The sequence below is a fragment of the Salarias fasciatus genome, chromosome 16 (assembly GCF_902148845.1).
Source record: "Salarias fasciatus chromosome 16, fSalaFa1.1, whole genome shotgun sequence".
Taxonomy (NCBI): domain Eukaryota; kingdom Metazoa; phylum Chordata; class Actinopteri; order Blenniiformes; family Blenniidae; genus Salarias; species Salarias fasciatus.
In genome coordinates this window covers 2,952,765-2,967,867 of record NC_043760.1, presented here as the reverse complement: position 1 = coordinate 2,967,867, position 15,103 = coordinate 2,952,765, and the positions used below count along the sequence as shown (strand labels likewise).

The following is a 15,103-nucleotide window of genomic DNA, read 5'->3' as shown; positions in this document are numbered from 1 at the left end:
TGTAGAGTATGCATGCCAAGCTGTAATAAATGTTTCCAAGATGAGCGCATTCATGAGTTCAAAATGACAGGATTCTTACTTCAAAAACATACAACTGACTCATAAAAATAAAATAACTAATTGAATGTCAGAGTGATTTCAAACTCAGAAGCACAAAAGGAAAAACGACCGAAACCAGCAAAGTCAATGAAATATTCCTCCGTTTCAAGAGAAGACATCTTAGATTTTGAATAGTTTCACATTTTAAAGTCGATGTCTGAAAACGATGGGTGCTGTTAGCATGCCAGGCCACTAGTGGCCGCTGTTTCCAGCGCACAGAAACGCTGTAACCATGGAAACGTCTGTCTTGGTCGTTATGCTTCACTCAGTATCGGTTTGTAAGAAAGAAAATGTCTCAAGGTGAGATCCAGGCGTCGGTTCAGTGTTTTCAAAAAGTTGCGTTTCCAGTGGCTCGTGCACTGTCGCCGTGCACTGCGTGAATGTTGGTCAAGAGAAAGAAGACCGTTAACGGCAAAAAGAAACCGTAAAGCACAAAGACATGAATGTCATCTGCATAGAGGCTCATTTTGATCCGAAATCGTGTCATTATCACCAGGCTGATTTCAGCCGACATCACACCGCAGCCATAAATAAAAACCGCCACATGAGAAGAGTCAGGCTTTCACTGACTACCAAATGGTTTGGTTTTAGCATGAGATTCAACTCTGTGAGAACGCCGGGGCTGAGGCCAGGAATGGAAAAGTAGTGGCAACGTGTGAGTTTCCAGTAAAACAGGAAGTGACTATAAGTCAAAGTAATGTCCCCACAAGGCATTCAAACCCCGCGCCTGTGTTTCTGCATCCAAAAAGCCCCGTGGCTCTTTAGCGCTTCTCCGCTGTAATCAATATGAAGCATCCCTGGCTGGAGGGAGCGTGGTCGGGCCCATTATAACCATCCAGAGAACAACACGTGAAACACAAGACAATAATGACAAATTGAATGAAACAAATGAAACGCATCTATTCTGGTTTCCACTGGAGGCCACCATCACAACGCATCAGACTCACGTGGATGAACTCGCAGCCGCGGCGCTCAGGCATGTGGAGGCTTCTGCACATGCAACACGAACACGGCCTGTAGCTGTTTACACGCCTGACTCTGTGTGTGTGTGTGTGTGTGTGTGTGTGTGTGTGTGTGTGTGTATCAACAAGCTCTGAATCAGCTCCGATGCAAACAAAACGAAGCGTTTATGTCAGACAGATGTTGGACGGACTAAACGAAGCGCCTTCAGCGCGCTCCGTGACGAGAGGCTGTCAGCCCCCCCCCCCAAAAAAACAATTAACATTTATCTTTCAGCTCTAGACTGCACACACACACACCACACCACACACACACTGGGAACAACCTCAGGAGGAGCAAAACAAGGTGCTACGGTGCTGCCCTCCAATTAACAAGCAGTAAGTTTTAATGGACTCTACACCTTGTTGGAGCCTGCGAGCCTTTCTGGAGGAATAAATGACGGGGTGACGGGGTGGAGGTGGAAGCTGACGCCACTCCGTGGCCTGGGCAGGACACGGTAGCAGTGAACACGCTGTCGAAACGTTAACGTAGGACTGGACCCACCGACGGGAAAGGAAGCACGATCGTGACGTTGTTTTCATCTCGAACTTTCTGAAAGCAGCAGAACTATCAGAGGAAAAGGCAAAAACGAAGCGTCTTCAATTGAATTTACTGGAATTTAATGTGCTACGTCATCTGCCCTCATCATGAGCTGAAAGCACTGCGTTTTATAATTATTTATTTCCCCCAAGCTGATGCCGCTGTCTAATGTTCCTCCGTCTGACCTTCATATTTTCCTCCCATCAGTAATTTAAATTGTTTTTTTTGTATTCAGGCAATAAAAACCAAAGTGAGAACTTGAATTTGCAATAGATTCGATACGACTTCTGCAGAGAGGCTGAATTACACCAACATGACGAGAGGAAAGCGTGGTGAACAGGTTGTGTCACATCGGTTGAAGGTCAGAGGTTAGGGTTAGGGGTTAGGGTCAGTGGAGGAGTTCACCGCCTGCAGCCAGGTTTCTCACATCAAGGCCTGCATTTACACCCCCGAGAAGATCCAGCCTCTCCGTCACGCTCCCTCCGCTCCACATCTCCGCCTGAGCAAACCAGCATTTACAACGGGAGTGTCAAACATAAGGCCTGGGGGCCAAAACCAGACCGTAAGATGCTCCAATCTGGCCAAACCACCAAGCAAAATGTAAAACTGTCAAAGAAAAGATTGATTTTTGACAAATATCTTAAGGGTAGCAGACACAACACAACAATGGCCCAGTTTACATGGGTGTTTTTTTCAATCGGATTGTAAACAATCGTATTAAACGGAGTGTATTCATGAAGTGATCCACGATGAATCCTCGTTTACAAGGACCCTGGGTGAAGCGGATTATACAGCGTCCTGTGACATGCGCACAAAGTCTCACGAGGAACTTGTAGGTCTTTAGCTCCGCAGCAGCAGTCCTCAGCGCCGAGCAGAGAGTTTTTATCTGCTAATATCTGCTCAAATAATGTCCCAAAAGTCCATGATACGCTGCTGGAGGAGCGGCTGCTCCCCTGGCTGCAGCACCGCTGCACCGAGCGGCACGTCTCGTTGTGAGCGCTGCTCCGCCTGTCGATGTTTCGAATTGACTGGTGCCCGTGTTAACTTGTGACCAATACATGATTGAAAAATGTAGTCGTCTTGCGAACGTCGGTTATCGACAGTTACAGTGAGTGTATACGTTTAAAAGTCATTTGTGAGTCTTACTTTAACAACTGCTGTAATCAGCAGGTGTTTACACAGACCTCCGCCGTCATTCGTTAACACGGGAACCAGTTAATCCATAACACCAGCCGGCACTCGCTTGTATTCTGCTATAGAGCTCTTTTATACAACTCGCTGTTGCGCGATTTGGGTTCCATCTCGCCTCTCCAATTGTTTTTCTGGCGGTTTTTACTAAAAAGGGTTTTTTCAACCACCGTGGGTTCTCTGCTGGTTTTTTTGACTGTGCTGCTTCCCGTTTACTGGCACGTCACACGCATGCGCAGAACAACACTCCCCCAGTACAATCCGCTCCGCTGTCAGACTCGTTTATAAGGGACACGGAGCGGATTGTCGATCGGCGTAGACCACCTCATACAATCGGCTCCAAATTACAATCCGCTCCGAGTGAAGCGGATCCACTCGGAGTTTACATGACACATTTTACAATCAGCTCCACGTACAATCCGCTTATACGTGGTCCATGTAAACGTGCCCAATGAGACTCTAGCTGAGATATGGGTGAAGCTGCCGTGAAAGCTAGCTAACTAGCATTAGCCTCAAAGCGATGCACTCAGGGGAGTTTGGACATTTTGCAGCACAAGGTTTCATTAAAATTGGTTTTATGTGAAGATTGTAGTAATTTCCAGTAGTAATTGTTTTTTTTGTCAAAATATAGACATTTTCAACAAGTAAACTCTTTAGTTACATCAAAGACAAACTTTACAATTTAAAGGCTATTATGTCTCTATGTTATCGGTGTGGCCCACTCAGGGCAAAACTGCTTCATATGTGGCCACTGAGCTGAAGTGTGTTTGCTGATTTCCAGTAAAAGAGGTGGACACACTCCGTGTTGTTGTAGTGTCAGTGTGTTTGGTGAATCTCTCCAGCTCCACCAGTGTTTTTTGGTCTATTTTAAAATGAGCACATCGCTCCACGCTCATCTGGCTCTCTGTGATTCCTCATCGCAGCCTCCTGAAAGGGGAAATAAAAAAGACAGTTTTCCTGCATTGATAATAAAAGAGCGGGGCTGCGATGCACCTAATGAGTGGGAAAAGTTTCTCCCTCTTTATTCTCCGTCTTTAGAGCTGTTTGTGATCTATCAGGCTAATAAAGGATGCATTGATCCCGGGTGCAACTGCTGCTATAAATTAGTGCAGATAAAAGCCGCTAATGCTAAATGGCTAAATGGCTTGTCGATAGAGAAGTTCACCGCGGGAAGGATTGCATTGCTGAACCGCAGATACTCGTTTATCCCGTTTTATCTATGACAGAATTGTGTATGCGGCATACGCATCTTCTGTAAAAATACATCAATATGAATAACTCCTGTGTGGAAAAATAGTACGTCTGAAATCTGGTCCCAGAAGAAACGCCGTGTTGCATTTCCATCCATTGTGAATGCACATGCAGCTTTTTCTGGGTGCTGTTCCAGGATTGAACGTCGCCTCCTACTGGTGGGATTGTAAGACGAAGGGCCATGAGTTCGTAAACCATGAAACAATTCCCGGACAGTGACGACTGAAACAATTCAGCGAGCGTCATTCACGTTTTCTCTGCTGCACATGTTGATCTGCGATACTCCCCGAGCGGTTTCTGCATCGTCTCGAACCCAGAAATCTTCCTTCTTCGCTCGATGCACCAAGATGAAGTCTGAAAGTCTGGGGGAATAGCTGTCTTTCATATCTGAGCTCGTTACGTCTCCGTCCTGTATAATTCAGGAACGACGTGAAGATCATTCACACACTGGATCAGCACTGCGAGCGTCACTGTGAGTCAGATCACACACACACACACACACACACACACACACACACTCCAGGTTCTTGTGATTCTGGGTAGAAAAGCTCAGAGAAAGCCTTTTAATGAAGTCCTGCGGTGTGTGACCTTCCTCGGCTTCACACCCGGACCCGTATTTCATCGCTTGGTGTGAAAATGAACTGCAGCTTGACCTGAATCACACGCCGGGTTGAAACGACTTTTCACTCAATGCACAGAAGCAGTAAAGTCTCTCCACATCTGCCAAGCACCTGAAGCACAGAAGGGCTCGTAACTCTTCACCTCCATGGTCCACAAGGAAGCAAACGTCCGTCGATTCTCTCACGCCACCCGACGTCCCTCCGCCTGTGTCTGAAACGCCGTGTTTTGGGGTTTGGAGGAGGGAAATGTCTTTTCCCCGTGTGCTCCGTGGGGGGAGTTGTTTTCCCGCGGCTGTACCCTGGTGACGGTGTGTGCTTTGGCCCACCCACGGAAAGCGGTTCGGCCTGAAAAAGCCTCCGACTGAACGACAGCGAGGCAAAGAAAACAACGTGGAGACACGAGAGGAGGAAACAAACCCAAAATATCACCGGCTGCATCAGCAATTCAAACCACCGACTTAAACAGCCCTGCAGAAACCAGCGGCGGTTTAAAAACAGGCTCCGGGTTTAGTGTTCAGCAGTTTCAGGAAAAGATGTAATTGCAATTTTTCTAGCAGATTTCGATTCGGTTCACGATATTTCTTTCAGATCAAGCTTCAGTGTGCTGTTCACCCGTGCAGAGTAACGGATTTACCACTTTACAGAAAACTAGCTGCGCCATCAAAACATTAAATGCCGTTTAAACTGATGAAAGCAGGAACACTAAAACTGCCTCCAACATGTATTTATTGCAGAGAAACATGCATGAGTGTTTTTAAAGTCCTTGACCAACGGTAGTTTTTTAGAACTGAAGAGTGTGAGACGCAGCCCTGGAGCCTCCAGCTAGCGTCTAGCTAGCAGCAGATGCTAACGTAGCCTGTAATACGCCCATATGACTGACATGCTGCCTAAATCCTCAGACTGGGCGTCTGGCTCTGTTGTGGACGTTTCCAGACACCAGTGTGTTTTTACTGAGTCGGCATGCCGTCACCTGGACAGGAGCGTCTGATCACGTAGCGTAGCTGCTAGCTAGTTTTTCTTTGCAAAGTATAAGTGATAAAAAATGTTCATATTCACACCAAACCAAAAAGTTACTACAACCATAACATCAAGCTAATTTCATAGCCCCGCCATGGTGATGTTTATTTGTACTGTTTTGCTTGGATGAATGTAAAAATCCTCCAAACTCGTCATTGTGAGATGAAAGTGGGCCCACACCGAGCCGCCGAGTCGCTGTAAATACTAACTAGACACACGACATCTCTGCAGGAGAGCAGTCAGACACGCAGGTCAGCCGGCAGATCCTTCATTAATAATGCATTAACAGAGGTGCCGAGTCCTCGTTCGCTCACAGAAACCTGCTGGGAACACAAACCGCCGTCCACGGAGAAACATGCTCACACGGACGGCACCGCAACGCCACAAACTCCAGACCAGTGGAGCCCACCGACACACACCTCTCTGCTTGTGTGAACAGAAATGTTGTGATTTCCATGTGGACGAGGTGCAAATTCACATATTTCCAAGACAAAACACCTAAAAGCATGAGGCGTGTTCAATAAAACTTAAAGAAGTTTTAATCCAGTTCAAGATTGTTTTTGTTGCACATATTCTGAAAACAACGTCCATTTCCATGGAAACAGCAAAGCAGCAACATTTCAACAAGTTGTTTAGCCTGTTTCCATGGAGACGGAATCAGAACATTTTCAAAGTGTCGTCATGTAAACGAACACCCAAAGCGTTTTCACTTGAAACGTTGTGGTGTGAACGGGGCCATTTCTGATATGAGGGGGCGGGGCTTAAAACTCCACCAAGCATTTCTATTGGATAAAACAAATCAGTGTAGTCCCAAGATGAATAACCAGATGTTACAGAGAGTGAGTGTTATTATTGTGAAGGAAACGTGGGTAAAATGTCACGTTTTAGACGCCGATGAGGAACCGAGCCCCAGCTCTGATAACCCGAACCCGGCGCCCCGCCTTCTGGAGGACGTGACTGATTACTTTGTTCACAAAAAGGTCAGCCGCTGTGTGTTTTCCACTCGCTGTGCAAACACGAAGTGGAAATGAAAGTAAGACGAGGTCCCTGGATGACGGCTGTGTTTACGCAGCTTGTGCTGAATGGCCGCTGTGCATACACAACACGAGTCCAGGAGGCGGGGGGGATTAAATAAAACACATTTAGATTTCATTTGAACTGAAACTGAGGCCGGAGGAGTTGGTGGATGTTTGCCAGGTCGAGCTTCCTGCACAGTCTGTGGTCAAAGGGCTGTAATTACAACCACAACGTGGAAGAACGACGCCTGGAGAAGAGCAGACGTTCCTACAGAGTTCGCTGGAAGTCCGTTCTGTTTTCTAGAAGCTGCTGCAGCCGCTTGACATCCCACAGAGAAAGACTCTGGAAGTGAATGCTGGCCAACAGGAATGTGTGGAAACCTGTCAGGTTTCACCATGTAGCCAGCTAGCTAACCGCTACATCACTGCGCCGGCAGGAACCGTAACGAGGCGTTGACGGTGATGGCGAATGTCTCTGAGCGTTACGATAACATGATTAGCAGAAGATACACAGTTACGCAGATGATATTAAGGTCTTTGAGAACAAACATTGCTCCGTCAGCTGATTGAACTTGTCTCATTTGGAATTAGCAGAGCGTGAACGCACGGCGTACGGAGGCGTGACCGATCGCAGCACAGTCAGTTTTCTGCGATGTGAACATTGAAATCATCCCGTGTAATGCCTCTCATCACCAGCCACACCCTGTATACATGTTACACATAGAGAACGACAAGATTTTTACAGAGGTGGATCATCTTTTCATAGTAGCATGAGTTCACAGTGCTACAGCTCAAATCAGGTATGAAACTGGTTCAAACTGACCCACATCAGACTTTACCTCGCGTCGAATCATCAAGTGTTTCTGACCTGAACTGAGGCACAAGCAGAGCGGGAAGGAGCGATTCCTCAGCGGAAACGTCGAATTTCACCAAGAAAACATGAGCTGGAGAGCCGGACGCATTAAACTCAAACAAACTGAGGGTGCTGGAGCAAATTCTGCTGCTCGACACCGAGCGGCACAACCAGACTCCGAATGCAGCGTTATTTACTGATGGCTGCACACAGAGAGCCGCTCAGATCTGCTCGGGGTGTTTTCTCCCCGGCTTGATGAGGATGGATAAATATTTTAGTGGTTCAGCGCGAGATCTCTCTGCTACATCATCTATGTGTAATTGTGCGTGTGGAAAGCAGCCGTTCGGCACATTTTCTGTCTCTCCAAGCCCCGACCGCAGGCCGAACGTCGTATATTATAAGCTGCTTGTTCGCACACACAAAAGGCCCCGGAGACAACAGCATGTATGTATTCCCATGAGGCGGCGGTCCCCGCTCAGTCACAGCCATTAGCACATTGTTGAGGCACAAAGACAAAAAAAAGCTTTTCTTTTTTTAATTGGATGGTTTTCACTGTTGCCAATTAAAACAGATTCATTATAACTGAATTAAACAGAAGCTAATTAGAGGATAGAAACTGTGGATATCCACCCCCGGCGTTTCACCGACACAATACAGACAGAAGCCCCCCCCCCCCCCACCGCCCGGTGGAGGTCGTTACTGTAGCTAACTCCTATGTCAAACCGTTTCCACGAGCGAGCCGGGTCACGCGGCGCGTGCTAGCTCGTCACGCTAGTCCATCGCGAAGCTAATGAAGAAACGCAGGCAGTCACATGGATTCATGGTCACCGGTTAACTGAACCTACATGTCTTCAGTTTGTGGAAGGAAGCAAGAAAAGGTGAAGAAAATCAGAGAACATAGAAAAAAGAATGCGCAAACTCAAAACAAGAAATGTTAAAAACTGAGATTAACAGGAAAAAAAACTGCCATCCGTTACATGGTGAGATGATTTCAGACCAGGCCTTCCAACCAACGCATGCACAGGGCGAACATGCAAACTCCAACTGAGGTGCCTGTCACTGGAACGCAGAGACGCAAACCACAGCACCAGCAGGTGACATAAACATGCAAAACGTGAGAAACAATGAATCTGTGAAATACGCATGACGACAGCCTCAGAAGCAGCTGCGCGTCCAAGACGCCGTTCAAACAATGTTTTCAAGTGCAAACTGAAAACTTTCCTTTTGGGGGTCTGTTTACACGACAACGGCGTTTTCTGAAGCACTGAAAAAAATGACAATATTTACAAAGCGTTTCCGTGTGAACATGAAAATTTTCTGAAACCAAAATGCATTTTCAGTTGAAACACCGTCGTCTTAAATGGAGCCAAAATGCGATTTAAGATGATCCGCTTACCAAAAACTCATGACCATGGAGGAGAAAAGAAAAGGGAAATAACGCACGCGCAGGAAGAACACGCAAAATCGACAGAAAAGCCACAAACCCGAAGGCAACCGGGGTCAATAGGAGCTACGGGGCAAGACAAACACTAGCATCAGCTGCATTATCGGATATTTTGAGACTGACGAAACACTAATCAAAACCAAAACGATGTTCAAATGATAGAATTTGTCTGGAAAACTAATGTTTATAAAAAATATCACATGGTGGACACAGTATGGTGAATCGCTGCGTCCGCATTGAAACGTGGAGCATCTTACTGTGGGGCTGAAGTGCATCCCACTGCTCCACCGTGCCGCCCTCTCTAATGCTGTGTTTTTTCCCCGGGTAAGAGTGTCTGCAGCGGCTGCAGGCAGCATTATGTTCAGAGCTGGGCACGCTGCCATTTAAAACGCACTCATGTCAGCCAACGTAAACAAAGCAGTGCTTAACCCAGTGACCCACAGCCCGCGGGCGCGCGGGTCCGCCGGTCCGCGTTATTAAGAGGACCACTTCCGGCCGATTCATCACTCGGGCTGCCCACGCGTCACACGCTGCATCATGTTGGAGAAAGCCGGCCACGACTGTTAGCATGACCAGCAGAGCCCCCGAGGCTGGCCGTGCCGCGGAGCCACCCGCGCTGATGTAGGTCAGTGTTTCACACATTTATTTCAGGGCAAACATGCAAAACCGCAGCGCGAGCGGAGCTGAAACACCCATTCAGAGGAGCAGGTCACCGTCCAGAGATCCGCTTCCGCTCACAAAGGAGCTGCAGAGCTCTGCCTGCCCGCTCTGTGCTTGACGACCCCAAGGACGCGTCTCCACAGCATCCTCTCAGGCCCAAGGACATCAGGGGGAATCGTCCAAACAGCCCAAAGACGACGCAAACACAAAGACATGCTGCAGTCTGCCTGCAGGTGAACACAAACACTGCGCAGGGTCGCTGCCATTCATCTTGACAGTGCGATTTTGGGCATCAGCTCAGGAAAGAGGTCAGTTGTTCTGTGGATGACCATCGATCCATCTTCTATTCTGCTTTATCCAAACCCAGAGGACACCCTCCCCGCCCAACCTCTGCACCACCCTGCAGCAACACCGAAGACAATATTCTCTATTAATTCTGATTTACAGGACGGGAGGCGGCGCGATGGAGGCAGAAGGGATCAGGAAGTTTCTTATGGAGGCAGTGAGGTGGAAGGAAATCAGATCACAGAACAGAAACACAAAAGATCATTTCACTGAAAACAAACCATTAAATTTTCACCAAGACTCAATTCATCAGACACAACCAAGAGTAAGATCACGATAAATCTCACAGGTATGCTGCTGGCAGAAACTTCATCTTAATACAAGGCTCTGAACACACAGCTGCTGTCCAGGGAAAACAGGGCATCAGTTACTGAAAGCTTGTATTGAGATCAGTCACTGTGATCTTTCTCTCTGTTTAGTCTTTTTAATGTTCCATCAGAATGTGCCCGAACTTGATATTTTCTTTAAAACACTCTGTTAAAAAACACAACGTTGCACTTCTGGGAAGACTCGACCTGAAAAGGTCTTTTCCAACCCATCGGATAGAAGAAACACACACACAAACTCGCACAGACACACACAGACACACAAATCCACACGACCTTAACAGAGGCTAAAAACTACATTATTACCTAAGCTGGCAGGCAGCACCTCGGCAAACCAAACACTCGGCTTCACCTGAGGGGGAAAAGGAAGGACGAGGGAGGCACACACACACACGTGCGCACACACACCTCCCTGCTGATATTACCACGGTTTCTGCCAGACAGAAGTGAAAAAGGCAGCGGTGGAGCAGCGAACTGGCAGGTGTCTGATTCCCAGTGGGCTCAACTGAACGAGGTGAATGAGACACGTGCACAGGACATGGAGCTACAGTCTGTCCTGTCAAGCCTACTGGAAGGAATACACACACATACATATACAGACACACACACACACACACACACACACACACACACACACACACACAGTTACTGTTTAATGACACTCAGGTTGTGTCTGACTGTCCACCCAGGTCACATCGTATGCAAATGAAGGCCAGTTTATTTTATTCACTCTGGAGCAGATCAGCGCTGCGCTGAGGACGGCGTCCACGACTAAATCCACAGCGAGTCCAACGCACCGAGGACGGAGACGCCGCCGAGGACACGAGCACGACCTCTGCCGCAGGGCGCCGAATCAACGGGCGGCCGCTGCATCGGGAGATTCAACGCCGTGATGTTACAATCATAACAACAAGACTGTGATCTAACAATCAGAGCATCAAGGCTACAATCAACACATCACAGGAGCAATCAGAACATGATAACTGCAATCACAACATAACTGCAAGCATAACATGATGACTGCAACCGTAGCATGATAATTGCAACCATAACATCACAACCTTGATCGTAACATCACAGCTGTGTTCATGATTTCACCGATATAATCACGACATCACAGCTGCTGTAGCATGCTGTATTTGTATTTACATTGCTTTGCGTTTTGATAAATTGCAGCACATTCAAACGTCACAATGATGTGAAAACCTTCATTTTCTTGACAATAACTTTGACGACACTGTTCCCGTTTCATCTGGCGCTGCTTTAAAATCAGAGCTCGGAGCCAAAGCAGGGCTGCTGTGCAGCTCTGATCTGAAGCTCTGAGAATCAAATGTTTCAGATCTGAGCTGCAGGAGCGTCGACACGCTGGGAGGGTTGGAGAAACAAAAGCCAACAGCAGCCTGGTCTTTGTGCAGAGTCCAGAGCTCCGGCTCCCACTGTGAGAAACAGGAACACAACTTTTCTTTTTTTTTTCCAAGGATGAACTAGAAAAGAGGACGGCCTCGGGGCTTGGGATGTCTCTTAATGTGTGAGTCAAACTAATGGACTGCTTGCTCGTACCGCGCCCCTGACCTCTCCTCCTCCCTCTCTCCTCCTCAGCCTCCATCCTGGATTCAACATTTCTCTTGACTTTCTGCCGCCGCGGTGGCTTCCTCTCCGTCTGCCTCGGGACGAATCGGGATCAGTCTGACAGACGTGCTCAACGCTTTCACACGCGGGACACAGACGGGCTTTTGTCCAAAAATACAATCGCTGGACAAAGTCCTGCTCTCGTCCATGAGAGAACTGGGTTTTCCAGAGTGGCCCAACACCTACACACACAGTCACAACACACACGCCGTGCAGAATGACCTACATTCACTCCTGGAAATACAACCACGCAGATCGATGCTGCTGCATATGGGGCCGACAGCCGCTGCTGTGTTTTTTTTGTAATTGAACCACACATTACATCCTGATAACAGGACATTCTGCACTTTCAAGCTCTTTAAAGCCGTCTTTCTTTGTGGTACAGGCCAAGTCAGCTGATGCCGGTGGAGACATGCTGGTAAACTGAACTGAGAGAGCAGCGTTTCTCTGGGATCCACCGTCGGCGTTGTTGTCCATCCACTCAAACACGTGCAAGACTATGTTTAAAAAGAGAGAACAGTGTGTTTCAGAAACACTACACTCCATAAGTTGTTTTAAAAAAAAATTAATTTTGAGACTCACAATGCTGCTGATGAGAAATGAAGAAGCCCAAAAAAAACTTTCCCATTTCCACTGGAGAACTCTGAACAGGTCCGAAGAGTTTGAAGCCATTTCCACGCTGACCTGGCAACCCGCGGATCCGACCTGCAGTCACAGGCTGTTAAGGCGTTTCCCGAAAAACAGGCAGCATGTCGCTAACTCCGTCTAGCTTTCAGAGCTGGCATCGAGTCAGACTCCGACATCGAAACGTTTTATTTAATGAATGCAACTGTGGTCCGGACGAAATGGAAGATTAGATCAGTGCGTCAGTTTCAGTTCAGCCCCTCCATGCAGCGTCTGCAGCTCGCCACAGGCTGCAGTGTTAAGTCAAGATATCTGAGAAGATTCCCGCTCATCCAGATCCAGTCAGGACGAGATTAACTCCTAATGAACTTCAGTAGAACTCCAGAGAGCAGCGCAGCCCGCCTGAGACAAAGGAGCGGAGAGTTTGACTTCAGTGATGGAGATAATGATCGGTATTTACATTTCAGCGGCGTGCGAGGAGAGTTTGGGCAGAGTGAGACAGACGGGAATCGCTGGCGACCGCTGTGGGATAAAGAGGAGCAGGAGCAGCTTCCAGGCCTGCCTGAACACGCAGCGAGCAGGAGCCGGTCTGATCACCCCGTCAGACCGCCGAGCATCTCCGTGACACGGCACGAGCCCCGCAACCGGTCGGCCCGCTGCGACCCGGCGCCGAGCGGCGAGCGCCGGTGCAGAGGCCGAGGTGTGGTCAGAAAACTGAAGTCTACGCAGCAACGCTTTCAGGAGAAGGCGGGAACCTTTTGGAGCGTTTCAGGTGTCCGTTTACACGACAACGGTATCCGAAATCATGCCCCCGTTTCAGAATGGTTCAAAGAAGGTGGAACTCTTCCAGAACGGGCCGAAACAAAACTCCGTGAAAACGATTTGTGGGATACGTCTCCGTGTAGACGGCGGAAACGCCGGTTCTCCTGGTCCTGGTAGTTGTACAGCTGTCAGTCACTGTAATAACAAGCCAACTCAGTGTTTTTCTCCTGAACCGTGGCGCTCAGGCGGCCTGAAGGGAGGTGGAAACCAACACAGACCCTCACAGCCGCTGGCCGAGCGTCACGTTTGGGCGACGGGAGTGGAGTTCCTGTGTTCTAACACCGGTAATCCGCCTGCATGCTTCACACGCGGCTCCTGGAACCACGGGTTCCTTTTCACTGGCAGTTCTTTAGAATCACGAGGACAAACAAAGCTGCTTAATGCACCCCGAGTGGGAAAACTGCAGAACTCACAGGAACGACTTTGTGCTGCAGCTCTGAAACTCTTCAATGCAAACTCATTCATTAAATACGCTGATTCACAGTGTTTCAGCTGCAAACCTTAACTATCACCCTCGCTTATGAAGAGAGTCATCTGGAATGTTATGACTTAATCCCATCGTGCTGCACTGTATTACACACTTCATATGAAAACACACACACACAGAAAAGGAAATGAGGGGCAAATGAGCGGCAGATGAGGGGCAGATGTTAGCAGATGTCCAGCCCCTGTCACGGCGGCCAGATGTGAATGAGTCAGTGTGTCGAGCTCTGCCCTTTAATCTCTGCACCACAGAACCAACCAGCAGGTCAAAGCACAGCGGCTCTCATGCCAGGGCCTGTGTGACACACACACACACACACACACACACACACACACACACACACACACACACACACACACACACACACACACGGGGAAGATGACACAATAAACACACCATAAACCCCTCCATGTGCCCAACACGCCCATAATAAACAAGCAAGCCTGTTCAATTAAAACAATCTTCGTCAGGTGGAGGAACTATGATGGAGGTCAGCTGAGATATCCGAGGACACGCTCACGCTCACGCTCACGCTCACGCACAGGTAGGTAGCTGCACGCTCTACAGTCTGGGCGCGCGCGCGCGTGCCCAAACCTCCGGGTTGATTATGAGGAGCGCGGATAAAGCAGCACTGAGGTGAAACACTTACTTGCCGATGACCTCGCAGAGCTCGTACACATCTTCAAACAGAATGTCGTCGTCCGCCATAGTCCGACCCCGGCTGGGGAGGAATCAGCCCCCCCTCACCCCTCCAAGCGAGACCACCGCACGGCCCGGAGCAGGGAAGAGAGAGGAGACCGGGGGAGGACGGCGGCAGCTCGCGGCGCTGCTGGACGGTGATCCCGGAGAGAGCAGCAGGCAGGACGGGAGTTCGTCCAGACCCCCCCTCCGCCCCCCCAGGACCCCCACCCAAAACAAGAAGGCAGAAAGCAGCGCCGCGGCCGGGGCGGCTCGGTAATCCAGTTTGGGAGTCAGTCAGTCGGTGTGTCCGCTCTCTCTCCTCTCTCACGGCGTCCCGGTGTCGTACTCCGGTCTCAAACCGGTTGTCAAACACTCACGGTGAACTCCTCCTCCTCCTCCTCCTCCTCCTCCTCCTCCTCCTGCGGAGAATCCACGGAGATGAAGGCACCGGGCCGCCTCGCGTGCACCGGGATCCGGTTACAGGTCGGATCCAGGTGGGCCGTGC

The 15,103-nt window shown here is 48.9% G+C and overlaps 1 protein-coding gene across 11 annotated transcripts in view; it reads right to left on the bottom strand.

Moving 5' to 3' along the window:
- caska (calcium/calmodulin-dependent serine protein kinase a) overlaps positions 1 to 14,803 on the bottom strand; it is a 129,440-nt gene extending 114,637 nt beyond the window's left edge. For 7 of the 11 annotated variants that reach the window (XM_030111550.1, XM_030111542.1, XM_030111543.1 and 4 more), the window contains exon 1: positions 14,567 to 14,802. In XM_030111550.1, the coding sequence (XP_029967410.1) occupies positions 14,567 to 14,625 (59 nt within the window). In that variant the 5' untranslated portion in view covers positions 14,626 to 14,802. Of the gene's footprint in view, positions 1 to 14,566 lie in introns of all 11 variants that reach the window. The other 4 variants (XM_030111548.1, XM_030111540.1, XM_030111541.1 and 1 more) reach the window with 1 other exon arrangement.
- Positions 14,804 to 15,103: the final 300 nt, after the last annotated feature.